This window comes from Haliotis asinina, chromosome 3 (genome assembly GCF_037392515.1).
Source record: "Haliotis asinina isolate JCU_RB_2024 chromosome 3, JCU_Hal_asi_v2, whole genome shotgun sequence".
NCBI lineage: Eukaryota > Metazoa > Mollusca > Gastropoda > Lepetellida > Haliotidae > Haliotis > Haliotis asinina.
Window position 1 is genome coordinate 69931801 of NC_090282.1, and position 21069 is coordinate 69952869.

Genomic DNA, 21069 nt, shown 5'->3' on the forward strand with positions numbered 1-21069 from the left:
ATAGACAAAAGCAAACAGAAGTCACTGAAAATACACTCAGTGCTTTTGTTGATACTTTACTGCTTTTACAGCACTGAATTAAAGGTCACATGCAACCAGAAAATCAACCACAATTAAAACACATTTATCACTTATTCATGACATATGATATACATTGCTGCTTTAAAAAAACAAGTAAACAAAATTGTAAGCGTACAATCGCGATTCAAAAGTGCAATATTTTGTACTTGAGCTTACTTCCCCCGAAACGAAGCCCTCGGGAGACCGAACACTGTCATAGTGGGTGAATGTGCACTCAAGTGTAACGACGGCTTCCGATTGGCTGGTTCATTTCCTGATACGCTAAGGGTTGATGTGTGTACAGAAAGATGGTCTGTTTGATGGACACTTTAGAAGTATGGCGAGTCACAAGAAAGTAAGATTTTTTATGGATAACAACTTCTTTTTGTGTACTTGATGCGTCGTTTCAGTATGGATTCATATACTGTTGACAAACAAAATCATATACACTAAAAGAAGTTGTTATCCATGAAGAATGTACATAGAGATGTTAGGTTTTGATAATACATGTTCTCTGAGTTTGCGCTCGATCCAATCAAAAATCATCTCAGTAGAGATGGTAAATTACTGCGTGGCTGGAATCTCTCATTCGTCCAATTTAGTGAAACGGTTGAACTCCGATTTCGCGGGCTTCTTTTTCATCGCGTTTTTTCAACTTTATAGGTTGAATTGGCATTTGTTTATGCTTGTTTCGGTAAGTGCATACCGACAGGTACCAGAATCAGCAAAGTTGTGTTTTACGTTGCATGTGACCATTAAGCATCCACTAGGCAAATCAGTATTCAAAGAGGGGCCATCTGTAAAACGACCGCATCAAGTTTTTTTGGCTGTCTGGATGAAGGTATCTCACCTGAAAAGTGAACCCAAAAGCTTTCTCTTTGCTGTTCAGTAGTAGTCACATTCATCTCGAAGCACTGTCGTTATATTAAACTGAACATTTGACTTCCCAATGCTCGTATTTTGGAAAACATGGTGTCATTTTTTGGTGGTGTATTGCCATGTACATGTACTCAGGTCACAGATCAGTTGAAGTTAAGCAAGGTTGGGACGAAGAGTCCTTTGGTGGGTGGCCGTGTTTGGTACCTTGACTCCTGAGAGTTTGGAGGACTTCAGTAGTGTCCAACACAGAAGAAAATGGTACCCGATGAAATATGTTGCGAGACTATTCACCTTCTAACAGTCAGCTTGAGTTATCAGGGGTGATGATAAGATTATGCACTTTGAGCAGGATGTCTAGCATGAAAAAGGAGCGTTACAAATATTCTCGTCTTTATTAATACCAAAATTCAAAGACTGATAATTCACAAAACGATTTCCATGTTCGATTGTGTGAAACAGGTATGAATCACAAAGAAATCGTGATACCAGATGTTCTCCCTTAAAAGGTAAATAATTCTTGTCTTATCGGTGGCCCTTGCAAAGGCTGGTCATGAGTTCCTTTGAGAAAAACAACCCCCCTCCCCCCCGAAAAAAAAACAACAAAAAAGAAACAAACAAAAAAAACCAAAAAAACCCGACAACCATAGACTACGGGTCCCAAAAGGGAATTCTGACGGCGTCTTATTTGTCGCTGGGACATCAGCGTTTGAAATGTACTTAGTCGAGTCTGGAATGGGTCTTGGGTGACTTTAAACGAGAAACAAATTCTGAGTTCAGAGTCGAAAAACGCTTTTTCAAATCTTGGTTACAAGAACATGTTCAAATGCTGCATGGTTAAGACTTTACGGACCACTGCTTTAACACAACTGTTACCTATCGAGATTTACAGTCAGGCCGCGTTAATTACCTAATCAGTTACCAATGATTAACGTTCGGATACGGAGAGTGAAGCACCGGATTACTGAATCAACGGGTAATGAGTTTACATGGTAAACAAGATTGGTTACAGCTAGCTATTGTTCGGATATCGCGGGAATCGGGTTGTCGGTGTCCGGACTAACGCGGCCTGACTGTAAATCAGTAATTCTTTGTGTGCACTGTATGCACGCAACCAATCCGGACTCTGCCGTCATAAACGAGGCACAACAAGGAAGTGTCGTTGGGTGATGCGTGTATACAAATATATTCACGAATATTCTACGTCAACTGGTCAGAACCATGGCATTCTCATACAATTTATTGTTTGGAATTATGTGCTTTCTTCCCCAGATGGCCGCACAAGGTAAGCGTGATGTGATTATTTAACAGGTTTGTAAATCTCAAAATTAAACCAACAATCGCTCTTTCTTTATGAATATGTCCTGTTTCGATATGAAAACAAGAAATGTCTCCTTGCACTGGTATACCTGTACCTGTCGTTTTCAATGTGTTTTCACTTGTCATATACCCACCATTTGATGCTAACTGCTTGCATTAATTAGTGAATGCGTCAAACCGTACTATCTGTTCAAAAATGTATGGTAGTTTAATATGTAGTCATAGTACGTCAGAGGAGATGTGTGCATATTTGAGGTTTTACTGTACTATATTTCTTCAGAGAATATGTTCAGTTCAGAGTAAATTGGTTAGCAAATCCGTTTAATTCTCGGTTGAAATCGGAGGCTACAAAAAGCGTTTTGTGAGAAAAGACTAAGATCAACACAATTACACATGAATACTACACGTCAGGTTATGGAATAGACGACGATTAAGAAGCCACATGCTACTCACATTATAACATTCAAATCTGCGCCATCGTTCAAAGGAAAACAATGTTACTTCCTTGACTGGCATTCTATCTATCTATCTATCTATCTATCTGTCTGTCTGTCTGTCTGTCTGTCTGTCTGTCTATATGATGCATAGATGTTTGAACATTAGATGGCGGCTTGTTTATACAATAGAAGATGTTGTTGAAACTCCAACCAAAAAAACAAACGTCCACTTGATATTGACCCTGTTGATACTGACCATAGACCGTCTACATCGATTGAGTATTGGCCACGTTTCATTGTGATTGAGACTCCTGATAAGACACCTTTGAAGTTGAACCCCTTTGCTGTATCCAAAGGTATTCAAGGCATTGCTGGGGATGTGAAGAACGTAAGACGCTTACGTTCGGGTGCCCTGCTAGTCGAGTGCGGGAAAAAGCAGCAAGCAACAAATCTGATGAATATTAAATCTTTCGTGGGCATTCCCGTCTCGGTTTCTGCACACAAAACCTTGAATACAAGTAAAGGTATCGTGAGAGATAGAGATCGATTGTTTGATGACATGTCGGAACTTGATATAGGATCTGAAATGAAGGATCAAGGTGTACTATATGTCAAGCGCTTTTCAACTCGCAGAAACAACGAAACCGTCAAAACAAATACGTATCTGTTTACTTTCTCATGTCCAAATGCTCCAAAATCAGTGAAGGCAGGCTACTGCAACATACAAGTTGATACCTACATCCCCAACCCGCTCAGGTGTTTTAAATGCCAGAAATATGGACACGGTGTAAATACCTGCGCATTGTCTGTTGTGTGTGCTCACTGTGGTGAGAAGACACACACAACAGAAGATTGTGACAGCGATTATAAAAAATGCACGAATTGCTCAGGCGACCATTCGTCCTTTTCTAAACAGTGTCCTATTTGGAAAGAGCAAATGGAGATCAATGAAATAAAATTCACTCAAAATATCTCTTTTTCGGAGGCCAGAAAACTGGTAAAGACATCTGATCTTACAGAAAGTTATGCAACAGTAGCAAAAACATCATCGGTTTCTAGCTCTAAAACAACATCAACCACAGGCTGCCAAACTACCTTGACTTGGGTAAATTGCGATTCTCCACAGCATTTGTACCCTGCTATATCATCACAGACTGAGGAATCACTTCCTAGTACCTCAAGGTCTTCTGATCACAAATCATCATCTCAGTCACACTCAAAGTCTCAATCGACATCTGATAGTCAGCAAACGGTGAAAAGTAAACCGAAGCCAAAGCCTGATGCTTCAAAACAACAAAGTGGTAGAACTCCTAAAGGGTCACAGAACAAAATTCAATTGTTCAATAAATACGGGTCTCTTGAAGACATGGACGTTTCTGAAAACGTCCATTCTAGGGCACATAGCTTGTCGCCCTCCAAAAGAGTGCGGGGTAGATCCCCAATAAATCCCCCCAAAAAGATAGTTTATTCCAATAATATTGTACAGTGGAACTGCAGAGGATTGAGGACTAATTTACATGAATTACAGCTATTAGTCCAAGAGTTTACACCTTCAGCGTTATGTCTCCAAGAGACATATTTAAAACAAACAGATACATTTGACCTTCGTCATTTTAATGCATATCATTCTTTTTCACCTCCGGGTGATAGGGCCACTGGCGGATCATCCATTCTAGTCAGACAAAACTTTATTCAAAGCCCCGTTTCACTTAATAGTAATATACAGGCTGTTGCAGTGAGAATTACTTTACATGTAGCATTTACGCTATGCTCTCTTTATATTTCACCGTCTTCGACGTTTCCCAAAACTGATCTTCAAGCTCTATATGACCAACTCCCGAAGCCCTGTATTATAATGGGAGATTTAAATGGGCACAACCCACTCTGGGGTAGTGTAACTACGAACACTAAAGGCAAATTGTTGGAGGATTTTTGTTCTGACAATGATTTATGTATTTATAATGATGGTTCAAGCACATATTTAAACCCTGGTACAGGGACCTATTCTGCTCTCAACTTGTCACTCACAAATTCTGAACTACTAAATGAATTTGATGACCTCTGTGGAAGTGACCGTTTTCCTACTGTATGAAAAGCTGTAACTCCATCCGATGTTCCTCCATCATCAAGGCGAAATTTTAAAAAGGCTAACTGGGCTTTATATGAAACACTGTGTGCTGAAAAGCTGCAACCTGGGCGTTTTATTGACGTTCCCGATGCTATTAAATGCTTTTCTGATGAACTGAATTCCATAGCTGATGAGTGTATACCAATGTCCTCTGTAGTTCCACACATAAGAAAACCATGGTTCAACGATGAGTACAAACAAGCTAGGAAGGCAAGGAAAAAAGCAGAACATTATTTCCGTCGCCATCCTATGGTGCATGATTTAAATAAATTTAAAATTTTAAATGCTAAAGCGAGGCGTACCTTTAAACAGAACAAACGCCAATCTTGGCAAAATTATGTATCCAAAATAAATTCTCGGACACCCATGTCAAAGGTATGGAACATGGTCCAAAAAATTAAAGGCAAAGGTACTAAGTCTACTGTCCATCATCTTAAACATGGAGATCAGTTACTTACTGATAAATCAGATATCGCAAATAAACTGGGCGAAACCCTCACTAAACACTCTTCCTCTTCTAATTATTTACCTAAATTCCAGCAATATAAAAAACAACAAGAAAAGAAAACTATTAATTTCAACTCAGATAATGGGGAAGATTATAATGAAACTTTTTCTATTTATGAGCTCCATACTGCTCTTGATCAAGCTCATGATACTGCTACAGGAGCTGATAACATACATTATCAACTCCTGAAGCACTTACCAGAATCCTGTTTAGAGACGCTCTTGTATATATTTGATGATATTTGGACTTCCTGGAAATTTCCTTCTTCATGGCGTGATGCAATAGTAGTACCAATACCTAAACCTGGACGTGATCATACGGATCCGTCCAATTATTGGCCGATTGCGTTAACTAGCTGTGTTTGCAAGACCATGGAACGCATGATAAATAATCGACTTGTTTGGTATTTGGAAACTAATAACCTTATCACAGATACACAATGTGGTTTCCGGAAAAACAGAAATACTGTCGATCACTTAGTGCGTTTAGAATCATTTGTAAAAAACGCACTAATTAACAAACAACACGCTGTGTCTATCTTTTTTGATCTTGAAAAAGCATATGACACTACTTGGAAATATGGCATTTTACGAGATTTACATGACTTCGGTTTGCGAGGTCGTTTGCCTGAATTTATTGCCAAGTTTTTAAATAACAGACAATTCCAGGTCCGTGTGGGTTCTACCCTGTCTGATCATTACAGTCAGGATCAGGGTGTTCCACAAGGCAGTATTTTGTCTGTCACTCTTTTTAGTATCAAGATCAACAGTTTATCAAAAGTTTTAAACGATTCAATTGATGGATCGTTATTTGTGGAAGTAGTATAGGGAATAGGGGTTTTGGCTCACTTTCAAGAAATGTCTCTACAAAGCCTTATTTACTAAATAAGGCTTTGGTTGGGCCATTACCTCTTGCTACTATTACCCCTACTACAAAAAGGTTGGGTGTCTATGAAACAGTTTACCGTGTATTGGTTGGAGGTAACACTGTGCCGTACGGTACGATCAATAATTCTTCTCTTACAAACCCCCTACCCGGCCCATCCCTCAAGTAGTACAAGTTAGGTTCGTCGGCTTTCATATCCACTTTATCTATGTTGTAAGTTTTGACTGACCATATAGGATCGGTGGCCCGCTTACGGCTATCGCCCTCGTGTTCCCCCGGCTGGTATAGATACCTCACTAGGGCCCTATCTGGTATCTGTTTCTCCTTCCCACGCAATGGAGCGGCCGACTCTGCAACTATTGATTTTAGTTTGATAGCGTCTGCCGGTTTCTTACCGGTGAGACGGGTGACTTCATGGTTGATTGCCGACACCACCTTAGGTAACCTCGTGACCCATTCAGTCGATCGTTTTCCAGGGGTGACCATCTCCCTAGCATACTGATGGCCGAACAAGCGCTCAGCCAAAGTCCTATTAAATCTCTCAACTATGGCTTGGCTGCGATGGGCTCCGGCCGTGCCACGCCTGACCTTTGTATCGTGTTTGGCTAGCAGTTGTGACACGGCACCCATAAACTCCCGTCCGGGGTCAACTTGCAGCTCTGTTGGCCACGTCAGCGGGCTGCGTTTGTATATGCGTTCGAATCCTCTGGCTACCTGGGCCGAATCTTTCGTGGTCAAGGGTTCGGCTTCCTTGTAACGACTGGCTACGTCCACTACGGTTAAGGCATACTTGTACCTCTTGTCGTGGGGTAGGAACAGTAGGTCTGCCTGGTGAACGCTATTAGGTATGTTAATACCGAACCTCCTTCTAGGCACGTAGCGTGGTGCCGGCAAATAGATCTGCCACAGGGCTTGTTTTTCAAGCCACGCTTTGGCTTCCTCCGGGGGTACTCGCGCTATTTTAGCTAGCTTATCTACTGCGCTAGCTCCTTTTCAGTACCCACGCGGGCTGTAGTAAATAGCCTCAAATTTTTTCATGTCCATACGCGTATGTGTTTATCCCATCAATAGCTATCCAACGTTTAGTGTCCATAGGCGACAGGGACGTCTTGTTTATAGTCAGTCCGTATATCTTATGTCCATCACTTCTAAGTGTGTTCATTTTATGTCTAAAGGTACGGGTCTTGAACAGGGCTTCCTTGAATCTGGCGTGTTTGATGTGTTGTTTCACCACATACTTCTTAACCCCCTTAGCCTTCCGGATCTCACTATTGTCGGCTTTCAGTATGGAGTACATCTTAGGTCTCAAACCTATGTACTCGGCTATGGGCGTGCCAGCACACTCGTCCTTCATCTTACCTAGGACCTTTTTATTTACCGTACTGTGTATGGCATGGGTCTTAGGGTAATCGCTGGTGTCGTATAAATCGAGGTGTTTTTTCATGTCCTCGTACACGTCCTCGGTTCGAATCTCCATCAGCAGGGAATCCGTGTCAGTGTACAGCACTTCACACCTGTCGCCGTACTGTTTCTTGAGCTCGTTGTAGTAAAAGTCGTACATCAGGTGTTTGGATAAATCGAGGATGCTCATCCCCACGTAAACAGGCCGGTTGAATTTTATGTGGCTTTTCTTCATGTGTAGGGCAACCAGGTTGTCTGTGAATATCTTACTACGGTTGAATGCCGGACTGGCTATCAATCTCCTGAGCTTGTCTTCCTCACTCGACCGAACCAGCTTCACGGTCACGCGTTTCCTCAGGTTCTCCATAGTCTTACCAAACACCGAGTTGTTCATGAGCTTGTAGAGATTTTTCTCAAAATCACTGGTGGCTTTTTTTCGTAGGTCGGTGTTCATTCTGATGTAGGGTTCCATCCATGGACTCTGGTCGAACATGAGCACCCTGTGTATTTTGGTCAGCCTCATACCCAACGACAGGTACAGCTGTAGGTTGCGATAGTGAACGATGTACTTGGTCTTATTCATTAAGTTAGGCACGAGTTTTTCAACGTCTGTCACACGCCCACCTGACAAGTTATGTTGGTACTCAGACATCCAGTCTGGGTTAACCCTCATACGTTCGGGGGCCAGGGGGTAGCTGTTGTGTGATGTGTGTAATTCCTTGGTATACTCTAAGTCAACCTCGAGGATATACCCTTTGTTCGAATCTGGTGCAACCCCCATAACATCAACGTGGGGTACCCATTCGAATCCCCCTGTAGGTAGATACTGGCTCATGGCCCAGCCGTACAGGTTGTTTGCGTCGAGGTAGAGAATGTGATTGGTTGGTTTGTTAGGATCGTAACCTTTCACGTATTGATTATTTGCTTTCGCGTATCGTTTGGATGCCATGGAAATCCCACCTCGCAAGCCTTTCTCAATGAATAGGTGCATGTCGTAATCTGTGAGCAATTCCAAATTAACTCCGGTCTTTTTAAGCAAGGCGTCCCACGACAGACCTGGGCTGGTGTAATACCATGCGGGGTCGAGTTTATACTGCTTGAAACACGTCCGCCTAAACGTTTCAAACACGTCGGCTAACAGCAGTACATCTGTCCTCAAGTACAGGTCGTGATAATCACCCAGGTTCTTACAACCCAGTTTATTCCATACGTTAGTCGCGTGCGAGTAATCATCTCGTGAGACGGACGCCTCATTCAGCTTGCTATAAAAGCAGTCAATAGGGGGTAGTCTGGTCTCGGTGAACTTGGCCCAACTATCCATGTACTCATAGGGGTACACACCCTTCCTCATAAGCAGGGGTCTAGTCTCGGCGTCTGTGTATCGATCGGTGATAGGGAAGGTATTGTTGGCCTTGACCAGACTGTCGAGTGACGACCGGAGGAACTGAAACGAGTCAATGAACCTAAGTCCGTTTAAGCTGAAGGAGATGTATCTCTCCATGTTGTTGGGGATTCACGTTATATTACCATCGATTTTCGCGATGGCCTGCATGATCAAGTGTGAGTCGTACCCTCTCAAGTTGTGAAAGACAACGGGGATGTTTATTGTCTTAGGGTTGATTTTAAGCTTGAGGTTGCACGCGTTGTGAGCGGCGCCTCTATACTTACCAGTTATGTGACAGTGATCTCTCACCGAATCACCGTTAAGTGGTGATTCACACACGTGACAGTTAGTGCTACTAGCGTGGGCTAGCCTGTCGACTCGGGTCAGACGCATGGGAGCGATTTTATACAATGCATTCCTAATAATTTTTTCTTCCTCCTGCAAACACTTTAGAAACCTTTCAGCCGCGTCAGGCCCCCTATATACTACCGGAGCTTTCGTTTCCCCGTCACAACGGACGACAATGTATCCAAACGAACAGGCTTTATGCTCTTGTGTCTTGTGGGTGAAGCTACCACTGGGAGCCTCGCCGGCGGCAGCCACTAAGGCTTCGAAGTCGGCGTATATGATATAAGGCACAGACATTTGGTTCTTGTGGTTACAGAATTTTAGGATATTATCACCTTCCTTAGGCATGTCGACTCGTATGGCCGTCTGCCCCACACCTTGACAATCATCCCGGTGGGATTCTAATAAATCAGCTCGGGTGAAGCCATGTAGACATCGTTCACAGAAGTGGGTCTTTCCTTTGTATGCTGATTGGTCATACAACAGCCTGCTAAAGTGTTTTATCCATGTGTAGTGATACTTGTCACCTCGCTGGATCATGAATATATTGATAACTTGGCGATCCTTCACCGGGCTGACCCTATGTACTATTGTTGTGTTACCTTCGTGCCCAAAAACATTTATAGCCAGATTATTCTGTTTTTCTACTTTAGTGATCTGGGATATGGGGGTGGGTTCATCTATACCATCCCAATTGAGCCCATCATCTTGGGGATAGCTAGAAAGCCTATCTGAATTAGCGCTAGCTGGAAATAAGGCTGACCTGATAGCTAACCTCAGGCAATCGTTTCCTCTATTCTTAACGTTTACTATGGCATGTTTGTTCCTATAGTAGGGGGGCAAGGCTAGGTATGACCCGCCTGTGAACGGCACACAGTTAGCTATGTCTAGATAGACATTATCGATTTTATCTACAACCCACCCGGACCCCAAGTGTGTGTAGCGTTCTAGGTATTCTCGTATCTGCTGAAAACTGGTATCGATTGATGCGTCAATGGTCTCTGTATGTGTGACGACCTCTTGTTGACCTCGGAAGTAAGGCTGAACATACTCAGTGGCCCCTGTGGGGCCCCCAACCTGCTTATCGAGCGACATTTTCACTGTGATCTGAAACTTGATACTTCCTAAGTTATTTAGTTCCTGGTTGACCTTATCAGCTATCAGAGGCTTGATATCTGTAATGTCTATATTTCTATCAACGTGCATGCGCCAACCTCTCAAATAGTTGCCTACAGCGCGCTCAGTGCGCACGAACTGTAGGTCAATAGCTCTATTCTGTCGTAATAATTCTACAAGCTGTGGTTTTCTCATACGGGAATACCCACCTAAACCCAAATCGTGTGCCTCGGCTTTCAGTTGTTTTACAGTGGGAGGTTTTGCTACGGGGGCATGTGATAACAATGCGGTTAACCCGGCTCTCCCCAGGTTTGAATAACCCGTGTATCCAAGCTGTTTTGCTTGAGCTTTTAATTGTTTTACTGAAGGAGGGGCTTCTAAACCTAGTAATCTCAACAATGCTGACTTCCGCATTCGAGAATACCTGATCACACCTCTCTGTTTTGCGACCTTCTTCAGCTCGCGTACAGTAGACATAGTGTTTACACCTAAGAGAACCAATGTCTAATTGCTTCACAGTAAAGGGAGGTAACCCTTTCACGCATTGGAGTCTATCTTGAGCAGTCGCCTACGTTCTTTTATGTAGCCTTTTTTATTCTCGTAGATGAGTTGATGTCTGACTACGTTCGCTCCGTGAGCTTTACATAGACAGTAGTGTCCTTTAACCCCGATACCACACACAGAACACGTGTAGTTAGGACTTCCCATATGGAAACAACAGAACCCCTGATTCCTGCATTTCCTACCACAGGCCTCGGTCTTCCCCATAAGTATGTATTCGCATCGGTATGGAGCGGGTCTCATGTTTACTTATATAGGTATTTTAATTTAATTGCTTCGCAACCAACGTAGTAGCTGCTATACCCAACACTATGAAGCCCAGTTCACGATTCATTTGTCCCTTGGATGGTGTGTAGTACTGAGCGAGTGTGGGTTTATTGAGCGGTTCCAATTGTTTACCAGTTAGTAGGTAGTATTCTTTCATTGCTTCATCAACATCGTTGAATGTTTGAACGGCATGGTTTTCACGCTGGAGTTGTTCGTTAATAAAATCGATCCTCTGGAGGCGTTTTTTAGCGTACTCGGCCTGTGCCCTTTGTACTTTCTCAGTAGCGAGATCGTGCCGCTTCCTTTCTTCCTGTATTTCAGCCGCGTGATCATCTCGTAGTTTCGAGAAGAGGAAATTACTCCCGGAAAATGCCAGGGCATTCACTAACGCCCCACCGACCATCATAGCTATCGTGGCCATCCCTATATTTATTTCATTATATTATCAGGTATTATCCCTTGTTTTACTAGGATGTCTTTTGTGGCCATCGCCATACCAAGGTTCATTATGAGCATACCCATATCCTGCAGGTTGAAATCTAGCTTGATAGTTGGTTGTTTAAGCACCATTTTAGTCAACCGAGCGTACCCTACTGCTAGACTGGCGACCACTGTGGCGTGGTATGCGTCGTTGACGAACGTTTTCCCCTCAGACATTATGTATATGATATAAAATATTAAAATTATAACATGATATGCGGGTCGACAGTGGGGGTGGGGGGCTCACTGTTGGGTGGTGGCTCACTGTGGGAGGGTACCCCCACGTATAACCACGAGATAGCCAAGGCAGCAGTTACGCCTACAGCCAACAACAGTCGGGGGTTGGTCACTTTATGTTGGTTACACCACCGTTTTTTACCGGCAGCTACTCTCTTAGGATTCTTCTGCCTGGTTACTGTGGGGGGTACCCCCACTGAAGGGGTTTCCACCGTCACCTCGGATCTCACTGTTGGGGGTGGGGTCTCCTCCATCACTGTGTCCACTGGGGTTTCCTGTGCAGCATCCATCTATACTATTATTATTATTCTTTCTCTCAAATTGACAATGTTTTGCCGTGATAATCGCCGCCGTCACTGGAGCCAACAACATACCATATTTGTGGTACAGCCCGCAGCTGATAGAACTCACGGCGTGTTCGATAAAAGGGTCTTTCTCGAGGTCCTCCCACAGGTAAAGTCGGCGCTCTGGTGGAATGGGAAGGAAGTATGACACAATACCGGTGTATATCTGGGTCATAGCCGATCCTATTGTCTTTGTCATTTCTGCTCCGAGTCGGGACTCGTATCTAGCGTATAGTTTATCGATTTCTTCGGCTGACATTTTGTGAATTTTATCCGGAGTGTAGTCCCCAAAGTAATGTTTGGCTTTGCCGCCAACAGCCAACGCCACCAGTTTCTCTCGCTTGGGGGAATCCCCCACACCCCCACTGGGGGTACCCCCCAACTGTTCGAGCAATTCCTCACACTCCATCTTATAATATAACAAGTAAGATTTAGTTTTAACTATATAATACCCGATGCAGACAAAACACAGAGAAATGAAGGTTAAGTTGCACACGACAAATACTTCAAATATCATAGCTATGCTTAGCATTTGCTTAGCTTTGCTTAGCTTTGCTTAGCTTTGCTTAGCTTTGCTTAGCATACTATATATGCTACTGGTTGGTCGGTCTTTAGCACGAGCTTAGCGTGTTTAGTTTCAGCGAGCTGTTTCTTCACCCGTTCCCGTTCTAATTTACTCATCACATCCTTCTCTCTCAAACACTCCTCAAACGAATCCCTGTCCTTGCAGTGAAATAAGGCCACCCATCGCGTCTGCTCCCTGAGGTCTTTCAACACCGAGTTGAACTTCTGCGTTAGCACCCAGACGCTGTGATTTGCATGCCGGCCGGAGAAGGCCAGGTACGATAGCATGTCTCTCTTTTTTGTTATCTCGCGATTAGCGCTGCAGTCGTCCAGTATGAACAGCGTCGGTTCCCCTTTAAATTTCTCGTGAAGAGCTTTCAACCAGTCCTGCAGACGTGTTCCAGGGTCGATTTTGTGTACGTCCGGGTCCGTCATCACCCAAGGTCGCGCGTACGTTTTATTCATGCTCAGAGTAGGGCACATGATAACGATGTTATCGAACACATCCTTGTAGTAACCCTCCAACATATCCAACACGAAAACGGTCTTCCCACAGCCAGTCTGCCCGCACACTATAGCGCAGTGTGGGTCAGTGGGCAGTTGTGGGTACCCCTGGGGTATGTGGGGGTACCCCCCATCAGTAGATGGCTTGCACGAATCTCCCATTGTCTATATTAAGTTGCGCGTCCATAATAACGTACAGATATAATTTCAACTTACCAGCGGGTTGAGCCTTCTTAGTAATCTGGATGGTTATCCCTTCGCTGCCGTTATCTATACGGCGCCCGCTACCGTGCAGTTTATCATCATCCGTGGATCGCATGTCCAACCATAGGGCGTACTTGGTGGTCAGGTATTCACCGATCTGCACGGAGCCGAGGTCCAGGTCCTTTGTTATATAATCCCCCACTGGTAGCTTTTTTATCTCATCCCACTGCTGGTGTGGCCTCATACCATGACTGAACAGCTGGTTGGGCACGCCCTCGATGGTCACTTCCACCTTTTCAATCTCGGGGTTGAAAAACTTCTCGCTGTCCCTCCGGAATGGATCGTAATACTCCACGGGGACGACCAGGATACCTTTCATCGATCGCGCCGGCACGTTCAGGTTGATATTCCACACAGTGTCGCTCTTATCTCGCACGACTGATCTATGTCTCAGTACGCGATCGTACAGGATAGCCATCTTCCCAGAGTACTGACTTCGAACCTGCCTGGCCAGCTCCGGGCTAGTGACCATGTCGAACTCCAGAGAGATGTTGTCTATGGCATAACTGGCCTCATCACCGTTCGGCGTACGCACTACTTTGCTATAGTCGTTAAACGTGAGCTCGTATTCGAGCCTATCACCCAGCGCGGCCTGGTAAAACGGCGCGTGTCCCGTGAGCAACTCGAAGTCTAGCGGCACGCAGAATCGATTCCCGTATGCTCGAGCGATGGCCTTTTCACCGTCCGATAGCTTGTCTTGCTGGTCTTGCGTGAAGACATACCCTATGCGCGCCCGGGTTGATTTGCTGATACCCTGATACACATCATTCTCACCAAGGTTTGGAAATCTTACCAGCAGAGTTTGATTCTGGTCTATCTTGCTGGGATTGTTGGTGATGGTCACCGACTGTCGCACGGCTCTGGCTCCTAATGGCTCTCTCAATCTTCTGAAAGGATCTAATTTTCTACCGTACATTGTTATATAAATGAAATATATTTTTAATACTAATGGATGAAGACATACCTATGGATGATATGTGGGACGATAGTGCCCAGGCATTCAATGATGACCAGGAGACCTCATTCTCGCAAAGTGATGAGCTCCTTAAAGGCGCCGTCGACGATTATTACAACGCAGTTGAAAATAAATCCAAACTCAAGCCGTTGGGAAGGAACTATTCTGATTTTACCCTCAGCAATGGCACGCTGCGTTTGAAGTCTCGCCCGGAGATCGATCTCATGAATAAACGCACTAGAGAACCGCTTGCTTTATCAACATTGGCCGGTAAATATGGGATTGACTTTATCCGCGATGAACTAGGCTTAGAATATTACGGTGGCGCGCGACCTAAGCAGTATCCTCCGAAGTTAGTTCAAGGTCTGGAAGGCATCAGGGACGCCCCATCGGATCAAAACATGACTTATGATATTAAAAAAGTGTTGACTGACTACGAGAACAAACCCTTCCCGGGTCTCGAAATTACCTTTCGGGAACTGCGGGGGTTGGACCTGTTGATGCAAACCAGTCGTGGTCAGCTCTGGAAAAGCACGGCCAAAATGAGTGAGATAGACGACCACATCGCCTATGAAAAAAAAAAACTCGGTGAAACTGAGGACGAGTCTATGAAAGCCACCATCGAGGAACGAATACGTAATTTGGAAGATGAAAGGCAGACATGGTTGGAGACAGCGTCCGGCTACAAAGAAAAGCTTAGATCCCAGGTCAGCCGTGTGCGGGAAACCATCAATCAAGTCCTCCACCGAGACACCACGTTAGCAGACAGGATTCGGATATTATTCCGGGAGCAAGGGATCACCATCGCCAGTATTCTGACTGCATTGGGTTTCATCATATCAACCCTGGTGGTGTCACTGGTGGGAGGAACCGCTGTGGGGCCTGCCGGCGGCGGGGGAACTCCAAGTGGCGGTGGGGGTGTTAAAGACTGGATAAAAAAACTCGGGGAAGGCCTAGCTAAACTGGCTGGTAAAGCCGCCGAAGCCCTTCCCGGCATCCTGGGTAGCATCGTCTCGTGGTTGTTCAGCGCTCTGTCTAAAACTGCCATGTGGCTCAGTCAAAACCTGTGGGCAGCCATCGTCGCCGTGGCGGGTCTGGTGTACGTAGCGGCTAAGAAATCTTTAACCAAATAAGTCCCAAAGTTACCCCACCAACCACCAGGGCCGTTTTATTATCAATATGCTGCTGATAGGGGGGTACCCCCACATGTATATGGGGGTGTGTGGGGGGCACATGAACTTTAGACTCCGGGGGTGGCGCCACTATACCCTTTTCACGTGGTGGGATGTGTGGGATATAGGGGGTGTTAATATCGGGGTTGATACCCAACTTTTGGTCCGCCGTGGCTATGACTATTTTGTTGTTATAACCCACCACTTTTTTTATTCTCAGTTGCATATCACTCAGAGCCATGTACAACCCCACGCCGAACACGTAATTGACTTTCGATCTGGCGTATTCTAACACGTTTTGGTAACGGTCGATGGCCCTCGGGAGATCAACTGGAGAATTGATAGCATCCTCAACGTTGGAAACGAATTGTGTCTGAGCGTCGTAAGCAGTTCCCTTACCGAGGATGTTGGAACGCGTCATCGACTGCGCACCCAACAGCGCCCACACGTACGTTCGAATCGAGTCGTTCAAGCGTATTGTACCAGCACGAGTGAATCCTTTCGATGTTTTTGAGATCATTTTAGTCCAGGCTGTGGCTGCATCAGGATTGGTTTGCTTTATACAGCTGACATGGATCTTTTCATTCGTTGTGGGGCCTGTAAATGTATGACGGTTTGGGTTGTATGAACCATCTTTAGAACCGGCATAATATGTTCCGGACCTGTAGAAGTACACGAGAACTATACCGAGACCATGGTTCACACCAGGAAGGCGAAAGTCTTTATTCGTTGGAATCTCAAACTCCCCACAAATACGTTCATAAGCGCGTCTATCATAGCCGTTATTCGTCATACTCCACCCTATATCTTGGGGAAGAGGAGCCTTTATTTCCTTTAATATTCGTCTCGTTTGATAATAAATATGAAACAAAATAACCGCCTTACTCAGTTCGTCTATACCGTAGTCTGGTGTCACACCCGACCCTGTCGTCGCACACCACACAGCAAAGTTGAGTTGGTTCTGCCAAAACTGCATTGGGTTTTGATTCCAGTTTACCACCGCCTGCGCGTTATTAACGGACACGATATAGTTTTCAAAGATATTAATAAAGGTTGTTTTAAACCCCGTACCATCTGCATTCACCACGATTTTCAAGTGTGCTAAATCCATATTATAATATATAATTCATATATTATAATATGTACATAACACTTCCAGGAATAACGAGCGGTGAGGCCGTTCAGCTGACGCACGCGATCGATAACACGTCAGGTCAACTCGAAGTCGCACTCTGCGATATCACCTACCTACCGCAATGGACTAACATCAACGCCAGCAACAATAAGCTGTTCGTCAGTGGAACTCGCAGCCAGATAACTGACGGCTACTACAGCGTGTGCTCTCTAAACGACGAGGTCTTCAAACCCCTGGGAGCCGAACTCAAGATGAACGACTCAAACGGTACAGTGGTGTTAATCAACAACGGAAGAACCTCCTTGAGGCTCGGCCGACCATTGGCGAGGATACTCGGTATGTCTCCTGACGAGATAAAACCAACAACAACCGTCACAGGCACGAAGTTACCCGACCTAGTACCGTACCGAGAGCTGTACATTCATCTCGATCAGGTGAGCACAACGTACAACATTCAAGGAGGTCACCCTTCCACTATACTGAGAGCAGTGCCGGTGAAAACTGAGAAATACAACGACGGTAGAACCGAGTCGTTTTCACCACGGCAGTATAAGAGATTAACCCAGGGCAACATACCTGAGCTGACAATATCGGTGTTAGATATAAATCATAATCCTGTAAATATAGGATACCTCAGCTTAACGCTTCATATAAAATGACCAGCGCACAAGGACCCGGAGTGAAAAAATGCATCAATATCGGGATCTCCGACCTCGGAGACACACGCGGTTTCGACGCTCCCGGAGTAGATGGTAAATCGTACGCCTTGCAACTGAAAAACAACATTTACAAACGCGTTGAAATCCCCTCCGGTGGAACCCTAAGTGATATAGTAGATACCACAAGAGCAACAGTCAACACTAAGTACGCCCTTGTCAACACCGGTGATAATAATTGGGTAATATACCCATCGTTCGGGGGTAAACTGTTCGACTTAGACGATGTTGAGAGCACTACCGTCGCCCGAAACAAGCCATATATGCTCGTCTTCACCGAAGATGACAAGTGGGTGTTGTTACCCGATAACAACTGGTTTATCAATATTAGACTCGTCTCTCCCTACGTGTTCACGGATAACAAAGACAACCACCTAAACAAAGTCGTGAACAATGGAACCCTGCTCGTGGCTTACGTCCCAACTCAGAGACGTAGCGTAGTCGTCAGCCCAGTCAACAATATAGCAGCCCACATGCTATCGAGTAAACCGGCCATACAAAACGTGATATTGCAGTTGGTGTCTGAATTCGAAGGCGTGGTCAAGATACTAGAGAGTCTACCGGCAAACTCAACACTGATCATCAAAGTCTACCTAGGGGAACCATCGGTGAATGATGTCGAGATCGTGAAGGGGATCAAACTCGGGTGGGTGAAACGACACCAGTATCAAGTTTGCAACGTTTACGTGCGGGTGGGTGTTGGAGCCGACACCAGTATGGAGGGGGTCAACGTGATCGTGGAAAACAAGATATCACTAACCAAGATCTTCCTGCCTGACAACATACACTTCATGGGTATGAAGTTAACCCCTGAATTATTATCAAAAAACCAGTTGGAAATTATATCGTAATAGTATAATAATGACCAGTCATCACCCCAACACTACGCTTAACGACCTAGGAGATACGGAGGGATTCGATCAGCCTGGTGAGGAAGATGAATTATACATCCTGCAATTCAAAGACAACGTGTACAGACGGGTGCCGTTACCAGATTTAAAAGAGCCCAAATGGCTGATCAACTTAACATTCACCTCACCTTATATCACATTAAATAATGGGGTTGTCTCTAAGATTAAGAACAACGGTATCTGGGTCGGGGATTTCATTCCGGAGAATACATTAGTACACATGCCATCTACTGGTTACGAAAAAAAGGGGTTAAGTGCTTATCCACACAATAAATTAACATTTAGCAGTAATCTTGATAGAATATCCTCCCCTTTCACCCTCATCATAGAAGTCTTCTTTACGGCTTTATTCGATGGAACCCCCCCAATAGTACACCAAATTTTACCCGGGGTGTCAATACGCTGGTCTTACATAAGCCAATATTGTCGTATTGTTATACAACAGGATACCACGGGTCCTATAAACCACTTAATAAGCCTCCAAGGGGTTTCTATTACAACAGGAAATTCTATTAGCCTCTCACCTATTGCCCTGACTAGTAGTCTAGAACTTGTAGACTTCAAATTCATTGATAGATTTTTAACTGAAACCCAATTAAAATATCTTTCAAAATATACATTATAGGATGGGTCTGTACCCAGTCGTAGAGGAAGTAGGGAAGATGCTGGAAACCGTAGATGGGTTCCGCTTGAGGAAGTTATGTGATGTGAAACGTCAACTAGAACAAGACCGTGACACGCGGAAAGCACTATGTAAAAAGTACAATAGAGCTTTCAATATCGTGGACGGGGCTGACACTACCCTTATGGCAACCAGCATGGGACTAGGGGCGGCAGGCGTTGGGTTGTTAGCTACCATCGTGGCCGCACCTATAGTGCTAGGTATTGAAATAACAGCTGGGGTGGCAGGGTTGGCAGGGTTGGCGCTTAAGTTAGTATCACACAGACTTAATCGTAAGGCATTGAAACACGACGAGATCAGGGTTCTGGCCGAAGCAAAGCTGAACACAGTGAGTGAGCGAATTTCCACGGCACTCTCTGACAGTAAGATCTCAGAAGAGGAGTTTCGTTCAATCCTCTCTGAACTCAAAAAATATAACGGAATGAAACAAGATATTCGATCCAAGTCTCGTAAGTCTGCTATCAGCGAGGACGAGAAAAAAAAGTACATAGAACAGGGGATACAAAAAGCCCAGCAAGCCTTTATTACGAACACCAAAGAGATCGTAGGCGGTTCACGTTAAACTGTTTCATCGATATAAACATGACATAGGCACAGACGTTAAGTAGTAGGGGAACATGAGGGCGATAGCCGTAAGCGGGCCACCGATCCTATATGGTCAGTCAAAACTTACAACATAGATAAAGTGGATATGAAAGCCGACGAACCTAACTTGTACTACTTGAGGGGTGGGCCGGGTAGGGGGTTTGTAAGAGAAGAATTATTGATCGTACCGTACGGCACAGTGTTACCTCCAACCAATACACGGTAAACTGTTTCATAGACACCCAACCTTTTTGTAGTAGGGGTAATAGTAGCAAGAGCTAATGGCCCAACCAAAGCTTTATTTAGTAAATAAGGCTTTGTAGAGACATTTCTTGAAAGTGAGCCAAAACCCCTATTCCCTATACTACTGTGGATGATTTTAATATTTCTTGTCGTGGTAAAAATATGCATACTATTGAACGGCAATTGCAGTTGTGTTTAAACAAGATTAATAAATGGTGTCTTGAAAACGGCTTTACATTTTCTAAATCGAAAACTAACTGCATACATTTTTGTCGTAAATACAAACCACATAAAGACCCTGAACTGTCTCTAGATGGGAGACAAATTATCTTTACAATATATCACAAAACTATACTCTAACGAATCTAACCCTGCATATAACTGTGTCTTCAATCCTCTTTATGAGGATTTGTATAGCAAAATGTCTTCTCTTGTTCCACCTCTTGGGCTCAGAATAAAGCCGTTTATTGCTGCTGCTGGTATTGAGCTGAACAATATAGCTCCTTTCCTCTCCCCCTTGGCAGTTGGTCAGGCCATAGGTTGACCTAACATTAACTACATTAAAAAATCAGAAACAAATGACTTACAGTATAAACAAGAATATAATCAATTGAAACATACATATAAAAATTACAAATCCTTATTTACAGATGGGTCCAAGGACGGTGGTGCAGTTGCTTGTGCTACTGTCATTGGATCCAGAACAATATCTTCTAGATTACCAGAAAATAGTTCTATTTTTACAGCAGAAGCTAACGCCATATTAACAGCTCTTAAATATATCCAAAGACACCCGAAACGTAAACAGTATATAATATATTCCGACTCTCTTTCTTGCCTTCAAGCTATTAAAAATATTTCCTGTAAACATCCACTTTAATTGAAATTATGGAACTGTATAATACTCTTGCTACTGGCCAATACGACATCGTCTTTTGTTGGTTACCCAGTCACGTAGGCATTTCTGGGAATGTGATGGCCGATCT

General features: G+C 44.2%; 1 protein-coding gene across 1 annotated transcript in view; it reads left to right on the plus strand.

Moving 5' to 3' along the window:
- Window positions 1-2072: 2072 nt before the first annotated feature.
- Window positions 2073-21069, plus strand: part of LOC137278383 (multiple epidermal growth factor-like domains protein 10) — a 57979-nt gene continuing 38982 nt past the window's right edge. Inside the window, exon 1 of the mRNA XM_067810677.1 lies at window positions 2073-2221. Coding sequence (XP_067666778.1) covers window positions 2158-2221 — 64 coding nt within the window. The 5' untranslated portion in view covers window positions 2073-2157. The remainder of the gene's footprint in view (window positions 2222-21069) is intronic.